Genomic DNA, 23,006 nt, shown 5'->3' with positions numbered 1-23,006 from the left:
AGGAATCGAACCTACGACCTTCGAATAACGCGACCTTCGAATAGAGCACCGAACGCGTTATTCGAAGGTCGTAGGTTTGATTCCTGCTCACGGCTGGTTATTTTTTTCATCCACTTTTCTTTCTTCTTATTTACATTCCATTGGTTCTAATAACTTCCCCTGTACATTCCTTGGCATTACTGTCTGTTAGATCACACACACACACACACACACACACACACACACACACACACACACACACACACACACACACACACACACACACACACAAACACACACACACACACACACACACACACACACACACACACACACACACACACACACACACACACACACACACACACACACACACACACACACACACACACACACACACACACACACACACACACACACACACACACACACACACACACACACACACACACACACACACACACACACACACACACACACACACACACACACACACACACACACACACACACACACACACACACACACACACACACACACACACACACACACACACACACACACACACACACACATATATATATATATATATATATATATATAATCTTTATCTCGCCGGACTTCTCTTTTTTTAATTAGGTTGCTTCTTCTTCTGTACTGGAGACCTTTTCAATGGAGATGGGCAGTGCTCTTCAAATTATTTCTGAACTATGGCATAGTAGTACAGTTGCTGGCGTCACTGCCTCAGCAGTGCGTTTTTGGTGGGTCACGCATAGGGGGGGTGAGTACACCTTCGTTCAAAAGGTGTACTCAGAGCAGTCCCGAGTTTATCAGAAAAACACCCATGCCTCACAAAGATATACATGCCAACCATATCGATTCTTCTATCATGGAGGTGAGGAATAAAAATCTTAATTTGTGGGCATAAATAATACGTGCAGTAGGAGCAAACTTGTATTGGTAGTGCTGCTGAGCAAGAATCGTAGAACGTGCAGCTGCTTTAAACATGCATGCAGTGAAATATTTGGGCGCTCTAAACCGTATGAAACCCGCTGCAGTGAGGATTTGAAGGGTGGGTATTGTTTGTTGTTTTATCGCATTATGGCTAAGCGATGCTCACCGAATCTCTCGGGGTATTTCGTTGCCCAAGTATGAAACATATCAAGACCGATTTACGCGGCCTTCAGCCACTATCAATGAAGTTCGGAAGAAGTAACTTGGTAAAAAGAAACAACTATAAAGATAAACCGCAGATACATCATCAACCGTGCGTGGCTACCAGTGATCATGCACTGATGTTAGGCTATTGTTTTATAAAGCTTCTAATACAGGCAGCCACTTTATCAAATCTGTTTCATATCAGGCCAAACAGGTGTGTCAGCTGTTTTATTGAATATATAATTTGTATATTCAAATACATATTTTACTTTCCATCAGTACAATTTTTTTGGGCCTGATCGTTCGTATAGGTTATATGTGTACGTGTACTGCCCCATCTCTCCCCCGCCCCCTCCTCCGATTCTCTCATGTGATGCCTTCGGGGCCTTGTGGTATGTGGACAAACAACTTTCACTTTCGCTGTCGACATGTTTCTTGATTCTGTCTTTATTGTCGAAACATCACTCGACTCGGATGCACGTGCAGGACTGCCCCGTGATGCGGCGTACCTACATTTCGACACACATTAAAGCAGCAGGATTCAGCTGGCCGTGGGTCTTCTGACGTATCATCGTAGTCAGTGGTATCATAGCGGACGCTGCAGAACGCGCCACAGCATGTTTCACCGCTTCCGGTTCTGCGGAATGCTTTGCAATGAATCGTTCTCCACTGCATGTGGCCGCGCCGCCACGAAGTCTATATCTAGTTGTAGGCGACAAAAAAAATTTAGAAGAAGGAAAAGCCGGGATCACTTGCGATGGTCGGAGCAAGGCGCTCGCCATAAATTAGCCCTCGATGCACGCGTCCTGCAACTGTCGTGGCGCTGCCGGCTTCATTTTGGTCCGAGGGATCTCCTCTCTCTCTCTCATGCGCGCGATCATCCGCAAAACTGTGCAGTGTAGCGAAATCCGCAATGTAGTCCGCCGATACTGACCGCTAAAGAAAGTGCAGTTCTATATCGGTGTTCTGTGGCAAGTTCCGCGTTCGTGCGTTTCGCAGCGCCGACCTCGATGAAGCAGTGCCGCATTTTCAATATTCGCAAAAGTGCGCCGTCATTATGGTAGCAGCGAAATCGCATTAGCGCCTAGTCGCACTTTTCGCGCCATTGCGGCATGCGAGCCGTCACCGAGAGCGTAACTCGTTTATGGAGTGGGCGAAAGTGTTCGCTCCGGCCTTCGCAGCGGTGCACGGTACTTTTCATTGCGGGGAAGCTGCGCGGCACTTTCGGCGGCGCGGAAACAATGGCCAATCGGCTAGCAGAGTCGCCGCAGCCTTGCGTGCTACGCCGCGACGGCTCGGTGAAGATAAGGAACCGCTCTCTTTCGTTCTTTTCTCATCCTCTCCCCCCTCTTCATCTCCAGTCCTACCTTCATCTGGGTCACGGCCTACATTTTCCCGGGGGACGCTGCGCAGTGCCCGCGAATTTTGTTTTGCTGCTCGCTGGAAAACCCTTTTCGAGGTGTCATTGATAGCTGGCAGTGCTGCCTGCCTCCGTCACGGACGAACGCGTTTGCGTGTCTACGAACGAGGCACACACACATATGCGCCTGGCCTTTCCGGCCTGCTTGACACGCTTCCCGGCTTCTTACATTTCCTTGCGCGCCATATGTGGCCTGCGCCGTGAAGGTAAATCTGGTGCGATTGCGATATCGACAGACGATAACCCGTGGAGGTAAATGCACCACATGGCCGAGCAACCACACTAACCATGTAGCCTCTGCTGTACTCGATTGCTATCGCCTGCGAGAGACCAGCAGACATTAAGAATTGTGGAAAACTTAAATGGCTGTTTCGTGAGATTTCAGATATATGCCATTTGCTTGGGAGGTTCAATGTCCCCAATCGGGCTCTCGTTTGAAAACGAAAAAAAAAATGTATATATACACAGAAGTATTTGGCTATCGTACACAGGATTGTACTTTTAGAATGCAAGAGTCGGGATTCCCTACCTCATGCTTTCCAGAACACCCGTGACAAGTTTCAAAAATTGAGTATGTTACCTTGCTTGCCTTTAGGCACACTTTCCTTTGGCATCTATTACTTTGAGCTTTTGACATTTTAATTTATGTTTGTACTGCTTTTAATGTATGATGTTAGAGGCTTTCACATTCTAATTTATGATTTCAACCTGCCAAAAAGTCCTACACACAGCTGCTATTACACATTTAAGAATTAGGATAGTGTTGCTTGGTTGTCAGACATAATTATAATTTTCCTTTAGATATGTATTGACATTCTCGCCATTAATTACCACCAGGTTTTGACAATAGAATATATGTTAGCAGTGCTGGTAAACGAATTAGTGCAGCTTGCACTGCACACAATAGAAGGGGTGCAACAGCTGCGCCAATTGGACACAATTCCGCATTTTTGCGCCGAGCGGTGCCAAAACCATGGGATTTGCTGAACGCGCTGCGGCAAAATGCCCGACCAACCTCAAAATTTTCTCAGTTGCGCTAACTTATGCGAGCAATGGAGGCCACGTACGATGCCCACCTGCAGTTTGAGTCATCAGTCAATCCAAGCGCGAAGATTTGAACCTTAAACCACGGTAACCTAACCACACTAAACTTAATCCCGTTAGGGCAGGACACTCGAGAGACGCGATCGACCAGATAAATTAGCCGTGCGCCCATCGGTCCGCCGACCGCAACGGATACCTATCGGCAGGACAACATAACTTCAAGACAAAAATGCGTCGCCGTAGCCACGAACGCTTCTTGGCAAATAACTTCCTAGTCGGCAAAAGCGACTATTTCATGCTATAGCAACTAGACATGAGAGTGCATGCCGCGTTTTCCGCGCGCTGAGTAGACGGGCGGCGAACGCCGGCGTGGCCGGCGACCATGTTTGTTGCCACAGCAATAGGCCAATGGCACATAAAAACTCTCTTCAAGTTGCGTTAGTTGCGTCGTCCCAGGTGGCGGGATTGAATCCCGGCTGCGGCGGCTGCATTTTCGACGGAAGCGAAAATGCTGTAGGCCCGTGTGGTCAGATTTGAGTGCATGTTAAAGAACCCCAGGTAGTCTAAATTTCCGGAGCTCTCCATTATACGGCGTCTCTCATAATCATATGGTGGTTTTGTGACGTTCAAGGGGCCCTCTAACACTTTTCACGACTTCATAGTTTTACACGTTTTTTCCAGCCGGTTGCGTACACTGATGGCTTAAGAGATAAGCTCTGTAAGAACGGCAGTGATAGGGCCACGCAGTGCAAGTTTATTCAGCGTAGATATATCAAAATACAATCAAATGGGTGCTTACCTTCAACTCGATTTTCGCGGGCTCACCAACCGTGTTTCCCTCGCCCTCCAACGTCGGAAAGCTGCCCAATGAAACGAACTGAAAGCCCTACCGTACAGGAAGCTCGCATGACATATTGCCTGTTACGCGATGGTAACTATGTGGTACTTGAAGAGGGAAGGACACGTCCGAAACAAGCCATCTCGCGAACGCTTCTATAATGTTTTGTAGCTTTACTGATCTTTCTTTTTGCAGTGACGTATATATATAAACGCTCTTACATTTTTTTGGCTTTTAGTTTCTCCAAATAACGGCGCCCGGAGAGCGTCGCCGGCGCGATTCCTCCAACACAAGGCGTTCGGCGCATTCTTTGACCAGTTTTACAGTTTTTAAACGGGAAAAGTCAGAGAGCTTTATTCTCTGTCGCTTTGGGTGAAAAATTATGCTAATGATAAAGAAAATCCAATAGTTATCCCTATTTTGATGCAATGCCGCGATCAAACACTTAATGTTACATTTATCCAACCATATGGCGGCAACCTTCCGGCGTCATTTCCGCTCGCAGTAGTTCTGGCGAGCGCCACTACGAGTTATGCAGACGGCACCGATGTTTTCAAGCGTTAAAGGGCCCTTTTAAACACCACATATCAATCGAGTTGCGTTGTTCCGGCGATAGATATCCGGTGCTGTCGCCGGTCCAACGGGCGTGCGCTGCTGTTGAGTTATCTAGTAGAACGCGCCACGCAAGCGAGCCGAGATGTTGTGCCCTAACCTAACCCCCCATCGTAAAAAAAAAGAGGGGGAGGGGGACCGGTGTTCGAAAATTTATTGGCCTTGTTCTAACCCGCGCAGAACGCTGCTTAAACCACCTTTGCCGCAATACACTGGTGCCCTGCGGAAAAACGTATCATGATTTGGAAGGGGCTGTTAGCATTACTCACGGGGCAGCAAATTTCGCTCAATTACTCATGCGTGTATACTACCGCATAATTGTGAGCATCAGTATGATCGCTGAAGTCTGAAAAAAAAAGTTACTGGCAATCATTTGGAGCAGTATATGACAATTCTGCCGCGTTAAAAACAAAAACTAGCTGCAAGTTTTTTTGTTTTTTTTTCGCCACCCCTACTCCTCAGTTTCACAAATCTCTTGAATTTGAAGGTCGCCAGCGTGGCAGATCTACATTTTAATTCACTAATTCTGTCAAAAGGTAATAGACGCGGCAAGTGCTAATGTCGACTTTATCATTGTTTGCTCAGTGGGGTAGATCAAAATAATAGTTTTATTGAAACAGCAGTGCTCATGTTTACTATGCATGATCTAGGTGATGTTGAATGACTTAAACATACTTATTTTTTTTTCTAAATCTAAGCCTTCTTGGCTCCAAATTTGATCTTTGGTGAAAAAAATAGATGTTTTATTTCTCATAACCTTCTCCAAATTTGTGTTTTAGTGCTCAACAAGTAAAATTCTGCTGCTTTCAAAATTGCTTCAAATTAAACTTTGGATGTTGCAGCCCTGCAATAGGCTAAATACCTTTCAAAGTGCAGCAAAACTTGCACGTCAAAAAGAGCTCTCTGGGCATCTTTCAAGCATACATTGTTTTTAATGAATTCAAAAGCATGTGTCCCAACCTTCAGTTAAATATTGCTCTCGAAGCTTGCACAGGTGTCTATGCCATTCTTTGTATTGTGCTTCCTTCAGAATTTCAGAAATAGAAAGATAACTGACTCAGCCCTGTAGGTAAATTTGGTCTGATGGCAAATTAGTGCTAATCGCAAAGCAAAAAGAAAATGTGCTTGGACCCATGGCCTTTACCGACATCTGCACTGCAAGTCATTTTTCTTTGAGGTTGCTGAGGTCTGTGTCGATCTTTAATGACGCAGTGAATGCTTCAGGATGTGTGTGTAAACACATCACATGCCTTTTTTTTTCTTTTTTGCACACTTGAATTTCCTCCTGGGTGGTTTGCTACCACACTGCAACTTGAACCTCCGAGCCTTTTGTTTCACCGTCATATTTATACTTAACAAATTTTTAAGATTCTATTCTCCAGAAAACTCTTTAACATTAACTACATTAAATTGCTTAAGCCATGTCAATATATATTGCTGCAATTTACTGGGAATATGTGCCACTGAAGACATGTGAATTAACACATTACTTTCCAGTGAATGAACACATATAAGTATTCTTTTTCATCATACTATAAATGAATAGAATGGTATTATTCAATCCACATACTCACTGTCAATTATTTTTGTTTTGGCTTGGCACACATATTTGCTGTATGTATTGTATGTTGTTGAAATAGATAGTTGGATGGAAAACCATCTGGTCAGGAAGTGAGATGAACACAGTAGAAACAAGATGCTGAGCACGATAAAAGCAAATAAAAGCAAAAAGTTTTGGGCCCCCTACGGGGGCTGATACGTTGTTCCTTTATTTGCTTTTATTGTGCTTAGCCTTTTGTTTTTATTGTTTTTATATCGTATATTGTCCTTTCTGCTTGGACGACGTCTGCATAAGTAAATGAAAAATGTTAATAAATAAGCAAGTTAGAAACAATATTCGTTTGCTTAGGAAGAAGGTGCCATTACATATTACAAAATGACCAGGTACTCTTTATTTAATCAGTTCAAAAGCCATACGATTCATAACATGTTAGTTTGAAGGCACTAGAGGTTACTGTAGCAGTCTTTATTTTTCAAGAGTTCATCTACATTTGTCAAAATTGCATACATATGGACGGTTGACATACGTCTTGTTCTCAAATGGATCTATTTGTGTAAGAGAGGTACTTCCAGCATGCCAATTGCACGTGGCAATGACCTGCCTCACACATGGAACACAGTCAGGGCATTCACTCGCTGTGAGAGCATTATCAACTGGGCGTGGCCCGGCTAGCTGCCGAGGTCAGCAACCACTTTCATTTGGGTCGTTAGGGAGTACCCTCACAGAGTCTGGTGTCTGCCTAATGCAATGAATTCTTATCAGGCATGTGGTGTGCGAATCGAAAGGGGTGCACTCCTCAAGCTAAATATATGAAAGTGTTGTGATTATTAGTGTGTGCTGTGTCTTGTAATGGCTGTTTAGTGCATTTGGTTTCTCAGGGTTGCAAGGGTATGGAAAGCTGAGGATCAGGCAAGCATCTTAAGCTAAGTTGCTAGCTATGATGCGGCATTTCCACTTCAGAAGCGCTCACGTGGCAGAAATAAGAATTGCAGAAAGCCTTGGATAAATCGTGATCTTTACCGGCGCGTAATAATAAAGAATAAATTGTATCATGATTTCATCCGTTCGCGGAACACAGACGCCTTAGCTGAGTACAAGAAATACAGAAACGTTTTAAATTCAGAAATACGGAAGGCTAAACAGAACTACTATGAAAAATTATTTGAAAGCATTTACAATGACCAGAGGAAGCTATGGGAGGTCATAAATGGGCTTACGAACAGAAATAAGGGTTGTAATAGGACACAGGACCTAACAATTAATGGTCAGATTTTCAGTGGTGAAAGGTTGGCCAATGTTATGAATGAACATTTCATAAATGCGGGTTCCTTTATTTTAACGGATGAAAAGCGAGATAATGCTCCAACTCCTGATAAGTCTCCTTTGCCGTATTCTATTTTTCTCGCACCCACAGATCCGGTTGAAGTAGAAAGATTAATCAGAAAACTTAAAAACAATGTTGCATCAGGGATTGATAAGATAGGTTCTGTTGAGTTAAAAATGGTGTCACCATTGATATCTAATGTCTTGGCCTATATTATCAACCTCACCCTTACTAACGGTGTATTTCCAGAGCAGTTAAAAGTGGCAAAAGTCACTGCAGTACATAAAGGTGGTGATGTCAATACTTTAGCGAACTATCGACCCATATCCGTGCTTCCAACAATATCAAAAATATTTGAAGGGGTTATTTATGATATACTTGCATCCTTTTTTGATAAGCACCAAATAATAACAAAAAGTCAGTATGGTTTTCAAAAAAATAAATCAACAGAACAAGCTCTACTGTATATCAAAGATAAGATAATCGAAAATATGGAAAACAAAAAATATACTCTTGGGCTCTTCCTCGATCTTCAAAAGGCATTTGACTCCATACAATTCAAATCATTGGTTCATAAATTATCAAGTTATGGAGTGCGTGGAGTTGCACTACAACTGTTTAAAAGTTACCTAGAAGATCGTTATCAATATGTACAACTGAATAACACTATTTTTGCAAAGATAAAGTTGAACCAAGGAGTCCCCCAAGGGTCTATACTGGGGCCATTATTGTTCCTTGCCTATATAAATGATATTGTCGATATACCTCATTCTCCTGAACTTATAATGTACGCTGACGATACGAATGTTTTCTTCTCATCAGACAATCTAATATCACTTGTGGTCAGTGTAAATAATTATCTAAGTAATCTTTCAAATTGGTTGAGGCAAAATGGACTGTGCTTGAATGCAAAAAAAACAACCTATATGATATTCCGACTTATAAACAAACCTATTAGTAACATAGCTGTAAAATTCGAAGGAAATTGCATCACACATGTTAGGGAACAAAAGTTTCTTGGTATATGGTTTCAGGAGGAATTAAACTGGAACACACATGTAAATCATCTGATCACCGCATTAGCGCGAATAGTTGGTTGTTTTTTTAGAACAATGCACTTAATCCCATTGAAGTTAAATATAAGTATGTACTATGCACTCTTCCATTCTAAAGTAAGTTATGGGATGTTAGTCTGGGGAACGACATCACAAGGGAATTACCATAAGTTAATAACTATACAAAAGAAAATATTGCGCTGCTTTGAAAAATACAGGGGGAATCTACAAGACTTGCGCACTGCTCCAATATTCATTAAACATTCCATACTCAGAATTGATCAATTATATCATTTTAAATTGCTTCAGTTAATACAAAAGACTAAGCTATATGAAGAAAGTTGCACCGAAAGACCACACTACAGTCTGTGAGAACAAAAGAAACGAGCTCCTAGAACAAGAACCAAGTATGGAAAACAAAGTATTGCTTACCAGGTACCTCAGGTTTTAAATACCCTTGCAGATCAATTGAACTTTAGGGCTAGTAGTGCGACTTTCAAGAAACAAATAAACAACTTATTCATAACCACCGGTCTACACTATCGAAACTACGTAATGGAGTCTCATGCCTCTGCAAATGCCTAAATTGTTCATAAACTTCTATGTCAATTATACGAGTGTATACAGCGGAATTCATTGTATCCGCATGCATTTTGTGTCTGTTTTTGAGTTGTTTCATTGATGTCGTTTAGTTGTGAATTTTTACGAGAGTGACTTCTAATTCTTAAAATGTGTTATGTAAACTTCTTATGCTATTTATGTTTGAATTTTGTGTTTACAATTTCAGGTTGCTTGAAACCAATGTATTGAATATATATATTGTTTGTCAGTGCTGATGTCTAAGCTTTGCACACACGGACTGCGGAGGGACAAGGGCCTTTGTCAGGCTGTTAGCCTTCAGCCCTTTGCCCCTGCAGTGAGCTCTGTATCCGGCTTACTGTAAATAAAAATACTACTACTACTAAATACAGTGGCGTACCAACTCTTCGCGAGGGGGGGGGGGGGGGGCAAACCTACTTCAGTCGCCGGCCGGAAGAAAACACCAGGCTAGCATGGAAGCTTGCGCAGCACAGTCACAGCGAAAGCTAGAAGAGCAGCCTTTCAGAGCCTTTTTTAAACACTCATTGGGTAACGGCTGCAAGCAGACTTGCAGCGAATGCGAGCCTACTACCCTAAAATTTTTATTACTAATGCTGTAGTGGGCATCAAACAAGTTGCTTGATGCCCACTACAGCATTAATAATAAAAATTTCAGGGTCGTAGGCTGGCATTCACTGTGCTATTTTTCGTCATTCTTCTAAGAAGCATGGTATCCGCTAAACTATTGCGAGGAATGTTGTGCCGAATGTTCATGCAGGGGCTGACGACGATGAAGAATTAGGACTGTAGTGGGTATGCACCTCAGTTAATAGCTGAACAAAACAAGCTTTACTAATGGGTTGGAGCATTGGACGAAGTGCTCATTACGCTATTCGCATTGTGCGGCGACTGCTTGTATTTTCGCTGCTTTAAAACGCTTTATAGGGCGTGTTAACAGGATTGCTCTCCTGACATCAGGCCTGCCTAAGGCAAGTTTGCCAACAAGTCTGACGCACTGGCATGGCGCAGCGGTAGAATACTGGGCTGGCACCCAGCTGCCCTGTGTCATTGGCACTAAGTTTTTTTTTTTTCTAATTTCGCGCGATGGGATTACGGACACTGGCGGCGGCGGTGAACAACTACGACGCTGCACAAAACCCGAGTTGGGATCTCATAACGGGCATTGCGGTAATATTATTGTGAGCATTCTTCGTACACTTCATGTTATCTTTTGTGGATAATTATCATCATTGCTTGGGTCTGAGCAGCGGAGCTTAGGCTCAAGTGTCAATAAAGAGGTGGTGTGCTTCCTGAACTTTCTCTCATACTATATATATATCAAGAGAGAACTTTATTGACACTCGCACTTTAATGTCATTTTGCGCAGGATTTGTTCAATAGTGTAAAAAAAGGAAAAGCCCGTTTTAGGCAGCATGCACTGGGACAACACATATACGTGTGTTATGCATTGGCTTACAGCAGCTTCGACAGAGCAACGGAGATGCTATTGGTTTTCGATAAAGGGAAATTACTTTTTTGAAGCAGCAAATGTTTTGACCAGTCTATGAAAAGTTTGCTCGGTTCCATCCGTAACTGCGTCGGCAGTCACAGCAGAATAAAAGAATGAACAAGTGATATATTGTTACAGAAGCCTGGCTCAGTGCTAGCCTGCTCTGAAATTTACAGCACAAGTTGCGAAAGCATCGCATAAGCAGTCCGGCCCGCAGAGAGCCTACTAAGAAAGTTGTAACCACAGAATAGTTGGAAAAATATCACTAATTGTAACATTCCCTCGTAACAATATAATTGAGTGATTACTGTGGTGACGGAAAGCTTCACCTGTTGTTGGTTTCCCCAGAGTTCAGGCAACAGTGACTACTGTAAAAAGTAGCCCCCCCCCCCCCCCCCGCCCAGCTGATACGCCTATGGTTAACAAGAACCTGTATGGGAAAGATGGCTTATTGTGTCACGCCAGGCTCTGCATTTTGCTTTGCTGTGAACCGTTGACTGCTTACAGAATCGTTTGGCTGCCGACTTGCCTGTCTGCATTCTCTTAGGTGTGGCTTTGAAATACAGAATAGTTACCTAGTCTTAGTTCTGTTGTTTCAAGCATCATTGTTAAACGGTGGTACAATAATTTCACAGGCTTTCTATGAAATTGTTATTCAATGGAACTTATTAGCACACCCAGCCAGGTAATCTTAGTCATATAAGTTTAAAAGTCGCATGTTTTTGGTTGCAAAGCTTTGGGCAATTCGATGCACGCAGAGAATAAGAGAACAGGAATCACTAAGTCCATCTCGCATGCAGGTAGTGCCTCAATATGCTTTGAATGGTTACGTTGCACAAAAGAAAATTTTTTTCATAACAAATATGAGTGCACAAATTCTAGCTTGTGCTATGAGACACATGGATTGTGTGTACCATTGTGTATCAGCAGTCATTGAAGTTGAAGCTTGCCAGCGTCTCCTGCCAACTTTTTTCTCATATAAGATAGCACTTCTTGAGGCTTATATGCAGAATTAGCTTTGAAATAAGCTAAGATTTGTGGCAGGCAGAATTTGTGCAATTATTGCACGCTGCTTGTCACTGCTACCACAAATCGCATAGACGACACGCACGCTTTGAATAAAATGGTTCATGCATGGCCGTGCATCTCGCTCTCACAGCTACAGCAATGTGAGAATATTAGGATGCCTAAATATTATTGTCAGGCTGAGGAAACGTGATGTTTCGTTACAAAAAGGTCATGGAATTTTCTGAAAGTAACACAAAAACAATGCATTATGTTGTCAGTTAACATCGCTGCGCAGAATCCTGATCACAGCATGGCATGTTATCTTAACCAAATAATTTTCAAGAATGGAAGCATTGATCGCTGTATAAATGTACTTTGTCACAGCCTATGGGGAGAGCTTTTTCTTCTTGCATAAAAATAAAAGAAAAATATGGGCTATGAGAGCCACCGTATGCGCATCTGTTTGCAGTATTTCATTGTCTTCAAAGTCCATTGTGCTGGCCATAGATGTTTGTGTGCCAGCTGTTGAAGAGTCAGAGAAATTGTTTGTGTTGTGGTGGCAGCAGCTCATTTGAATTTGATGGAGCTGTCGTCAACCTTAATAGAGTGATTTTTTCTTTCAATACATGCACTCAAGTTTCTTTCGAGCCTGGCATGCTGTGTGGAGTGTGCATATTAATTGAGCTTTTAAAGTGTGGAAGTAGGTTCTGGCTGGCTAGTTCGTAAAATAGCAATACTGTAAACCGTATTGCTAATTAGCCTTCCCCTATTTACTGGGTGTATTATGCATCACATTATAAGGTTGTCAGAAATACCAAATTCGTAGAATATAATAAAAGATGTAGTGCTTAGGCACAGCTGTAGTGCTTTAGGGGACTGCAAATTTCCATGTACTTCAGCACTTGCCTTGCTGCGGGCCTGCTTGCGTGGCAGTTCTTTTCAATGAATAGAGGAGTCTATATGCTGTCTATGGACCGTCCATGAACTTCATTGACCTCCTGGCATGACATACGAGTGCATTTTTGTCCTCCTTAAATACTAGTTCACCATGTTCAACAAATGGTAGGGGAACCAAAACTTTTATTAGGGATGTCGTCTAAAAGCTGTTTGTGAAATGCATCAGGGTAAACTTGATTAAATTTTTGTTAGCGTTCGCTGTGTGAACGCTTGTTTTGCTGTGATTGAAGTTAATTGGCCCACGTTATTTGAACTGCGCTTAGTGCAGTTGTTCTTTGTGTTTGAATGAGCCTTAATTTACATCTTGAAAATTTAAACAGCACTTCTCACGGGCTGCAAACGCCAACGGGAGGGCCAGGAGTATACATATTTTAGGCACTATGCATTAGCATTGAGGGTCTTAGTTTTTAAAGAAGAATCAATATTTTGGCATTTTTAAAAGCACTGAAGGACAGTGTGCAAATGTGACTGCCTTAGTCCTACACATTTTCTATAGCTGTAAGCGATGAACAATTATCAAGCTCAACTCAAAGCACTGCTCAGCGATATTTTTAGAAAAGAAAGAAAAAGCAACTATCCTCACCCCAAAACCTACACTCCTTAATTTTTGCTTACTTTTTTTTGTGCAGCCTAACGTGCAAAGTGATGCAAGATAAAGCCAACAGACGAAAACCTAAAATATTTTATAAATTTAGCTATCGAACTAGCTATAGACACTTGACATATAAACTTTATATTGAAACATAAACGAAACGATAAATAAATGTAGGATATACAAAGTTCAGGCAGAAGTCACGTTTATTGGCTGTTGACATCACGTGATAGATTGTTTTGTAAAATGCAATGAGGGCTTTGAACACATGCTGAGGGACAAGAGTGCACTGAGGAGCTTGCGAGAACTCTTGGAAAATGTGGCGTGGTAACCACATGTCCTGTGCATAGAAGTCAGAGATAAGCAAAGTAATAGCACTTTCGTCCATTAAACAAAGTGGTGGCATGAGAGGTGGTGACGTGTACTGTGCAAACAAGTTTATATATTTCTACATGTCGTCCTTCTCAAGCTGGGACTGACAAGTTGGAAACTTGGTATGAGTAGCTGAGAATCTCGATGATCATGTACACTGAGGCCAACACTTTTTCTATTTGTGCAATGGGCTGTTGAATGTGTGTGTGGTACCTATAAACATGGGTGAATCGCAGAATCCATTCATATAAGAGCTGCTGCTTTCTTTATTTGCCAGAGTTGGCAAAACTAACCCAATTCTATTAGATAGCACTCTTCGAGTGCTATACAATAGAAGGCTTTGATATGTTTCCGTTCCGTATGCCTGCCTAGTGCAAATGTTCACAATATCATTATTATTATGTTAGGGGCCGGCAAGAACAAAGAAAAAAGTTGAGGCAGGTACGTGGCAAGACTCAGCATTGACCGTCAACTCAATTTTTTAATTCAAGAAATGTCCTTATGTATTGGGGCCCAAACTTTTGCACCTGTGCACACTTAACGATGACATAGTACATATATAAAAAACTGTCGCTCTTTGACATGATGAACTAGTTCGAACTAGCCCTGTTCTCTGTACTCCCAAATCATTATCAAGCGATAGCTGTGCAATATTTTTGGTAAATTAAGTCTTATGTTTTTTTTTCAGATGGGTGTGTTTTTAATGTGTTTTCACTTGAAATGTGTCAATGCGATTTTCCTGCACTTATGAAAGGATGGGATGCTTTCGTGGCCCTGAGCAAACACACTTTCGTGGTACTTGAAGTCGCTTGTTTGATTTCCTTATAAAGCGCGGACCTAAATTTGTTTAGTGAATGTGGTACAATGTTGAATTTTGGCTAGACCACAGTGGCCAAAAAGCTGATTGAATAGCCCAAAAATGCTATCACATGAAAAAACTTGGTGCTTATATGAGCTGTAGCTATGGTTGTTCCTTCATCCAGTTTTGGCTGCATACCAGCTAAAGCCTTGTTGCTGTTTGTCTTAATTTGTAGCCTGAAAGTGCCAAGGCTGCCAAAATCTTTACATCTAAAGAATTGTGGTACTTCAATTTCAATCTCCAGATAAGGTAAATGTATCTGTAGAGATTGTCAAGGGCAGTTTCTGTAGTAATGTGTCTTTACCTATTTCGTAAAAATTTATTTCATTAGATTATATATGTCAGCATTGAATGAATGTGTGAACAGAGCATGGCTTTCATAATATCAGTAGCATATTGCTTAAGAGTATGAAAAATAAAAGAGCTGCTATCAATCTATATTTAGTTTACTTAACGGCACATGTCTTTTTCACCCTTTTCCCCCAGGGTACCTGTGTGCCCCAGACGCCAATGTCTACGACATTGACTTCACGCGCTTCAAGATACGAGACATGGAAAGTGGCATGGTGCTGTTTGAAATCGCCAAGCCACCCCCTCCATCCACACCTGGTGAGAATTCATTTACAGAACGCTTTTCTTGTGTACTTGCTGTAGTAGCTTTAATAGTTGTGACAACTGGCAGGCAGTAATCCTAAGGGAAGTATGGGGGGAAAGGGGGAAGAACTTTTGCCGCTGGTTGTAGCTTTCGAACCTGCCTGTGGCAAGTTTTCTTTTTGTCCACTCTACTTTCTTCGTATTGATATCACAATTACTACAGATATCACCCCTATATTTCCCTTGGCATTATGATCCGTCCCTTCTTATCAGTATTGTGTATAACAAAGAAATACGAGCCCTTGAAATTTCACTTCTTTTCTCATATTCTTTGGTAGCTTGATATGTAAGGTGTCAAGCTACTGAGCTCGAGGGTGTGGGTTTGATTCCTGACCACTTCGAACATACTTCAGTGGTGCGAAAGGTGAAAAACACCCATATGCTTAGAATTAAGTGCACATTGAGAAACCACAGGCAGTCAAAATTAATGTGGAATGACATACCTCATAATCATATTGTGCTTTTGAGACATGAAACTCCAGCTGTTGCCTGCATTGCCTCGAGAACAATGTCATGTGGGGTGGGGATCTGGTTCAGGGATGAGGTGTTGAATTGTTCACAGTAATTAGTAATAAAATGCCGGAAACAGAGTTAAAATTAAGAATAGCAGCAAGTCGAAACAAAATGAAAACAATGGTAGAATATCCCACAGTTTTAAAAAAATATTTGTGATCATTATCAGAGGCAGACATATAATCTTCCAGTACCACATACCAGTCTTGCAATGTTTGGGGTGTGTTGATAGATTGTAGATTGAAAGCAACATTTGGCCTGTTTTAACTACTTGGGTATCTTTAACCTGCATGTAGATTTTGTACAGTGCCTTCATCACAATGTCTGGCATGATTGGAAATTCAATTTTGTGATCATCAACCACAGAACCATCGGCAATATGACCATTGGCAATATACCACATCATGATGGCTTTAGCCACACCTTGATGTGGTATTAGTATGCCAGCCAGGGAAGGGGGCGAGGGGTGAGGTCACTGAACTTAATTTTCAGGGCATTCTCTTTCATGTGCAACACTACAAGGAGGAAGTGAGCATTGTTACTTGTGTGTGCATACTTCTAATCAAACTAGAACTTTCAGGGTAATGAGAACCTCCTCATGCACTTACCAAATATACTTGCTATTAGGTAGTTTATCAGCTTCCGCTGTGATGGCACTAAGCAGTTTTGCACCTTGTGCATCTTTTTTTTTTTGTTGCCACGCTTGCATGTCGGAACTGTCGATTTCTTCCATTTTACAACTTTTCTTTTTTTTTCTCGTCCTATACGAGGCTGGCGCACCATGTTTCGATCTCCTATGATTTCTTACAGCAATGATCTTTATAGAGGTCCTTCTCTTGGCCACGATCAGAAGCTGCTATACAATTAGTATCACTTCTGCTGTGCGTCACTGCACCTCTTAGTGTATGTTCAAGTCCCAGGAATGTTAATAGGTTAGGTGCCGCAATAGTGCGAGGGCTATGGCTTTTTCATGGCTCTATTGTTCAGCTCAGCTCTTTTGATTAGGGCATGCAGGAGTGGTTCCTGCTGGGTTCGATTTGTAGTGGTTGACTCTTATCTGCTTCCTGACAAACGAAATGGCACATAGCCACAAAGTAAACACTCCAGGTTTCCGCTTGTGCTCAGTAATAACCGATTTCAAATATGTCACGAACCGTAAGCCAAGTAGTAGTCATGTGATTCATGCCAGCAATGATGTGGCTTAATGTTGCCTTGCACCATCTGTGCTGTGGGGTCCTGACAGTATTCTATATTGTTCACCTTTGCTTTTGTTGTTAGTAATATGCTAAAACAACTACAAAAAGTAAAAGTTTGCTGAGCTATAATTTGATGTAGCGAATAATTGATAGCTGTATAGTGAAGGAATGATGACAACAAGAGGGAACAGTAAGCATCATCGCAGAGTATGGCACCACGAGATCGGCGCTCGAGCTCCTCCATCTTCCTCGTCCTGTCGCTATCTCCAATCTCCCACCTGCCCGTTTGGTTCGCCCAATAAACCTCGTTACATTTGGTGGATCGTGCTGGGTAACCACATCGCCTACAAGCTGGAACTCCGATCTCGCACCCTGCCATCGACCATGCAAGTTGATGCTGCCCAACAGACAACCCCTCTCGCGGCTCCTACTTGCCCCGGCCCGGTTCACCAGCGAGACCCCCCGATCTTTGCCGGCACCGAACACCAGGACGTCGAGGACTGGCTGTCTTCATACGAGAAAGTCAGTGGACCCAACAGGTGGGATGACGCTGCTAAGTTAGGCACTGTCAATTTTTATCTCACCGACGTAGCCAAGCTGTGGTATACGAACCACGAAACCGAGTTCGCGAATTGGTCCGCCTTCAAGGAGGCAATACGTGCCGTTTTTGGTCGTCCTGCCTTACGGAAGCTACGCGCCGAACAACGTCTGCGCACACGGGCACAGGAGCCAGGTGAAAATTTCACATCATATATAGAAGATGTGATCGATCTCTGCCGGCGCGTCGATGCTTCCATGAGCGAGAGTGCGAAGGTACAGCACATTATGAAGGGCGTCGACGATGACGTTTTCCAGATGCTTCTCGCGAAGTCTCCAAGCACTGTGGCAGAAGTAGTGACTTTGTGTCAAAACTATGATGAATTGCGGAGGCAACGAGCTCAGACGCGACGCTCATTCCAGACAGTCCAACCAGTGACCGCACTGGACGCTATGTCTGACCAGACAAACCTTCTCGCACAAATGAAAGACTTCGTGCGAGAGGAAGTGGCTCGGCAGCTTTCTCTGCTACCTTTTGCTCAACGCCAGGAGCTCTCGCACCAACAGCCACTGCGACACCCACCACCATTGGCTCCCATGCTCCGACATGTGGTCCAGGAGCAGATTTCCGAGGCTATGCCGGTGCCCTTGCAGCAGCCCCCCGTCACCGCGCCTCTTACTTACGCTGAGGCACTAAAGCGGCAGGAGCGACACCACCCCCCGTCGTTCCAGGGACTGCCGTATACCTCAGCCCCGACTCAGCCGTCCACCGCCTGGGTTCCTCCCATTGCCACCACAGCCTCGACTCACCCGTCTGCCGCATGGACTGGTCCCCTCGTCACCAATACTTGGAGAACGCGCGATAACCGGCCCATCTGTTTTGCGTGCGGCGGCCCTGGCCATATCGCCCGTTACTGCCGTCGTCGCGTGCCGGGATACACAGACGGCCGTACACAGAACAGCTTCATGGACCTTTCCCCATCCCGTCTGGAAAATTCTGACCCTCAGTCAAGCTCGTCTTCACGGGAATGTCCGCGTACTATGTCTGGTCGCTCACCTTCACCCCGTCGTCGCTCCCTGTCACCCATGCGTCGTCGGCCAGCTCCTGAACACGAGGGAAACTAACCGCCGCAGTTCAGGAGGCAAGAACTGCGCTGTCGAAATGCTCAAGTCCTCGGACATTGCCGTCGAATATTGTCGAAGTTTTTGTAGAAGGTACTCGAGCATATGCTCTAGTGGATACTGGTGCTGCCGTTTCCGTGATAGACGCTAAACTTTGCCGCAAGCTCCGAAAAGTGACGACGCCTCTTAATATGATGTCCTTGCAAACAGCGAATGGGGACCCGGTTCAGCCTGTAGCCGCCTGTACTGTCCGACTGATGATCGCGAAGGACCACTACACTGTTGAGTTTATTGTCCTGTCGTCGTGCTCACACGACATCATACTTGGATGGGATTTTTTATCGCGTAACCATGCCGTTATAGATTGTGCAAGGTCGGAGCTTGAACTTTTCCCGTTTTACGACCAACCAACCAGCCGCATTCAGCCCGCCGTACACAAGCTCGTCGTCAAAGAAGGCACTGAAATTCCTCCGACAGCAGCTGTGTTGCTCCCCGTGTTCTGTGACGGCATTAGGAACGAAGCTGCATTCTTTGAGCCATCAAGCCTCTTCCTTAGTCGAAGATCACTTCTTCTGCCTTATTCAACCCTCTCTATTTCTGAAGGAAACAGTGCTCTTTGCCTCATCAATCCCCTTCCGTATCCCGTTGAACTGTTTCAAGGTGAATCTCTTGGACACGTGCATGCCATTGATAAAGAACAAATTTTTATCATGCCGCCAGATTGTTCCGGTGACTACGACGCCATCAGTGCCCTCAACCCTTCCAATATACCACCTTGCGATCTTTTCGATTCATCGATTGCCGACGGACTATCGCCATCTGAACGCTCTGAGCTCCTTCAGCTGCTCTACCAGTTCCGTGAATCCTTTGACGTTGCTCAACCTACCCTTGGCCGAACTCCCAGTTTTTCCCACCGCATCGACACAGGTTCCAACGCGCCAGTACGACAGCGACCATACCGTGTGTCCGCCACGGAACGTCAGGTTATCACCGAACACGTTGACGATATGCTCAAGCGCGACGTTATCCGACCTTCCCAAAGTCCATGGGCATCACCTGTCGTTCTTGTTAAGAAGAAGGATGGTACAATTCGCTTCTGCGTTGATTACAGGCGCTTAAATAAGATCACTCGCAAAGACGTATACCCTTTGCCCAGGATTGATGACGCCCTTGATTGCTTACAAGGTGCCGAGTTTTTTTCGTCGTTAGATTTGCGTTCGGGGTATTGGCAGGTGCCCTTAGCAGATGGTGACCGTCCAAAAACAGCATTCGTGACACCGGACGGGCTATATGAGTTCAATGTCATGCCCTTCGGCCTCTGCAATGCGCCGGCCACATTCGAGCGCATGATGGACTCGGTTCTGCGGGGTTTGAAATGGAACATATGCCTCTGCTACCTCGACGATATCGTCGTCTTTGCACCCGATTTCGCAACACACCTTGTACGCCTCAAACATGTCCTCACGTGTCTGAAGAATGCGCATCTCCAACTGAACCTCAAGAAATGCCACTTCGCTGCTCGGACGCTCACCATTCTCGGTCATGTCGTATCAAAGGATGGTGTTCTTCCCGACCCGGCTAAACTACGCGCTGTTGCTGAATTCCCCAAACCAACGACTGTAAAACAGTTACGCAGCTTCGTAGGATTGTGCTCCTACTTTCGTCGGTTTGTGCGCAACTTTGCCTCCAAAATTGCCCCTTTGACCCAACTTTTAAGCAGTGCCAAGGACATCTCATCATGGTCTTCCGAATGTGATCAAGCATTTAACACTCTTCGCCGTCTCCTGACATCTCCGCCTATATTGCGCCACTATGATCCCACGGCAGCAACTGAAATCCATACAGACGCCAGCGGTGTCGGTCTCGGTGCAGTTCTCGCTCAACGCAAGGCTGGATCCCCTGAGTATGTCGTCGCCTACGCCAGCAGAACGCTCAACAAGGCTGAGGTAAACTACAGTGTTACCGAAAAAGAGTGCTTAGCCATACTTTGGGCAATTGTCAAATTTCGCCCATACTTATATGGCCGCACCTTTGCTGTAGTTACAGACCATCATGCCTTATGTTGGTTGTCGTCGCTGAAGGATCCATCAGGTCGCCTTGCTCGTTGGGCTCTGCGACTTCAAGAGTATGACATCCGCGTCGTGTACCGTTCCGGCCGCCAACATGCCGATGCTGATGCACTCTCGCGATCACCACTGTCGACTGAGGCTGCCTCTATATCTTCTATGGAACACGCGCTGTCCGCTCTTGACATCGACACAATGACCTCTGCACAGCGCGACGATCCATGGATAACTTCGCTTCTGGACGTCTTATCTGGGGTACCGACACTTCCCATCACTCGAGCATTGCGACGCCTGGCTTCGCACTTCACCATTCGAGGTGGCCTTTTGTACCGGCGCAATTACTCACCAGACGGCAGGAAGTGGCTACTCGTTATTCCCCGAAAGCTGCGCTCTACAATCTGTGCATCATTTCACTCCGACCCGCAATGCGCTCACGCCGGTGTCTTCAAGACCTACGAGCGTTTAAGGAAGCGGTACTACTGGCGTGGGATGTTTACTTTTGTTCGACAGTTTATTCGCAGCTGCCACGAGTGTCAGCGACGAAAACAGCCACCGAATGCAGGGGCAGCTCCACTACAGCCACTTGCGTGCCCTGACCGCCCATTCGATCGCGTCGGAATCGACCTTTATGGACCACTGCCATTGACCACAGCAGGTAACCGGTGGGCCATCGTTGCTGTAGATCACCTGACACGGTACGCCGAAACCGCTGCTCTTCCTACGGCGACCGCTCAGGACGTCGCATCGTTCATCCTCCATCGGTTTGTGTTGCGTCACGGCCCTCCTCGCGAGCTCCTCAGTGATCGGGGCCGTGTATTTCTATCCGACGTAATCCAAGCACTTCTCCGTCAGTGCCATATTGTACACGGGATGAGTACTGCTTACCACCCCCAGACGAATGGCCTGACTGAGCGGTTTAATCGGACCCTGGGTGACATGCTCGCGACGCATGTGGCATCTGACCAAACGAACTGGGACCTGGTTCTTCCGTTTGCGACCTACGCGTACAACACCGCTACCCAAGTCACCACCGGCTTTTCTCCATTCTACCTTCTATACGGACGTCAACCATCGCACACAATTGACACTTTGCTGCCATACGCACCAGATGTATCTGAGTGCACGACCGTGTCTGAAGCCGCCCGTCACGCCGAAGAATGCCGCCAACTAGCGAAGCAGTTTACTACGGCTGACCAGCAACGCCAGAAAAAGGCCCGCGATGACGACCACCCTCCTGCCGCCAAGTTCGCCCCTGGAACCCTTGTATGGCTGCATGTACCACCCTGTGCGCCTGGTTTGTCTACCAAGCTACTTTCAAATTACCATGGCCCATACCGCGTGGTAGAGCGCACATCGCCCGTCAATTACGCCATTGAACCGCTTACGCCACCCGGTGACCACCGTCGGCGTGGACACGATATTGTTCACGTGGACCGCCTGAAGCCGTACTTCGACCCGCTCGTTCCTACTTGTTAGATCGCCAGGATGGCTTGATCTTTCTCGACGGGGGCAGTTATAGTGAAGGAATGATGACAACAAGAGGGAACAGTAAGCATCATCGCAGAGTATGGCACCACGAGATCGGCGCTCGAGCTCCTCCATCTTCCTCGTCCTGTCGCTATCTCCAATCTCCCACCTGCCCGTTTGGTTCGCCCAATAAACCTCGTTACAGCTGTATCATTGATCAATGTGGCTGTTTGGGCAATGTTGTAGGATATAGTGTATCTATAGCACCCTTATATCTCACATGTGTTTCTGTATGTCCTCATCTAGTTGTGCACCGAAACACTGTTGGTGATGTTCTAGCTGTAGTTTCAACGACTGCAGACTTTTGCCACCATATTGAAAGCACCACTATAGGCCATGAAAAATAAGTTGTCTATGTTTGAAGCAAAAATTTATGGTGCTGAAGAAGTCTGAACTATATGACGTGTTGCAAATTACAAGACCCAGAGGAGTTTTTAAAACCCCAGAGGAGTTTTTATGTAAATAAAGCTGGCTGTGTGAGCACAAAACCATGTGCACATGAGTGCTATGTGCACTGCATTGG

General features: G+C 44.7%; 1 protein-coding gene across 1 annotated transcript in view; it reads left to right on the top strand.

Moving 5' to 3' along the window:
• Positions 1 to 23,006, top strand: part of LOC142804099 (protein unc-119 homolog B-like) — a 51,532-nt gene that overhangs the window by 15,038 nt on the left and 13,488 nt on the right. Inside the window, exon 2 of the mRNA XM_075890672.1 lies at positions 15,355 to 15,477. Coding sequence (XP_075746787.1) covers positions 15,355 to 15,477 — 123 coding nt within the window. The remainder of the gene's footprint in view (positions 1 to 15,354; positions 15,478 to 23,006) is intronic.

This window comes from Rhipicephalus microplus, chromosome 3 (genome assembly GCF_043290135.1).
Source record: "Rhipicephalus microplus isolate Deutch F79 chromosome 3, USDA_Rmic, whole genome shotgun sequence".
NCBI lineage: Eukaryota > Metazoa > Arthropoda > Arachnida > Ixodida > Ixodidae > Rhipicephalus > Rhipicephalus microplus.
The sequence above is the reverse complement of the archived record's forward strand: the minus strand, read 5'-3'. Positions and strand labels throughout refer to the sequence as shown.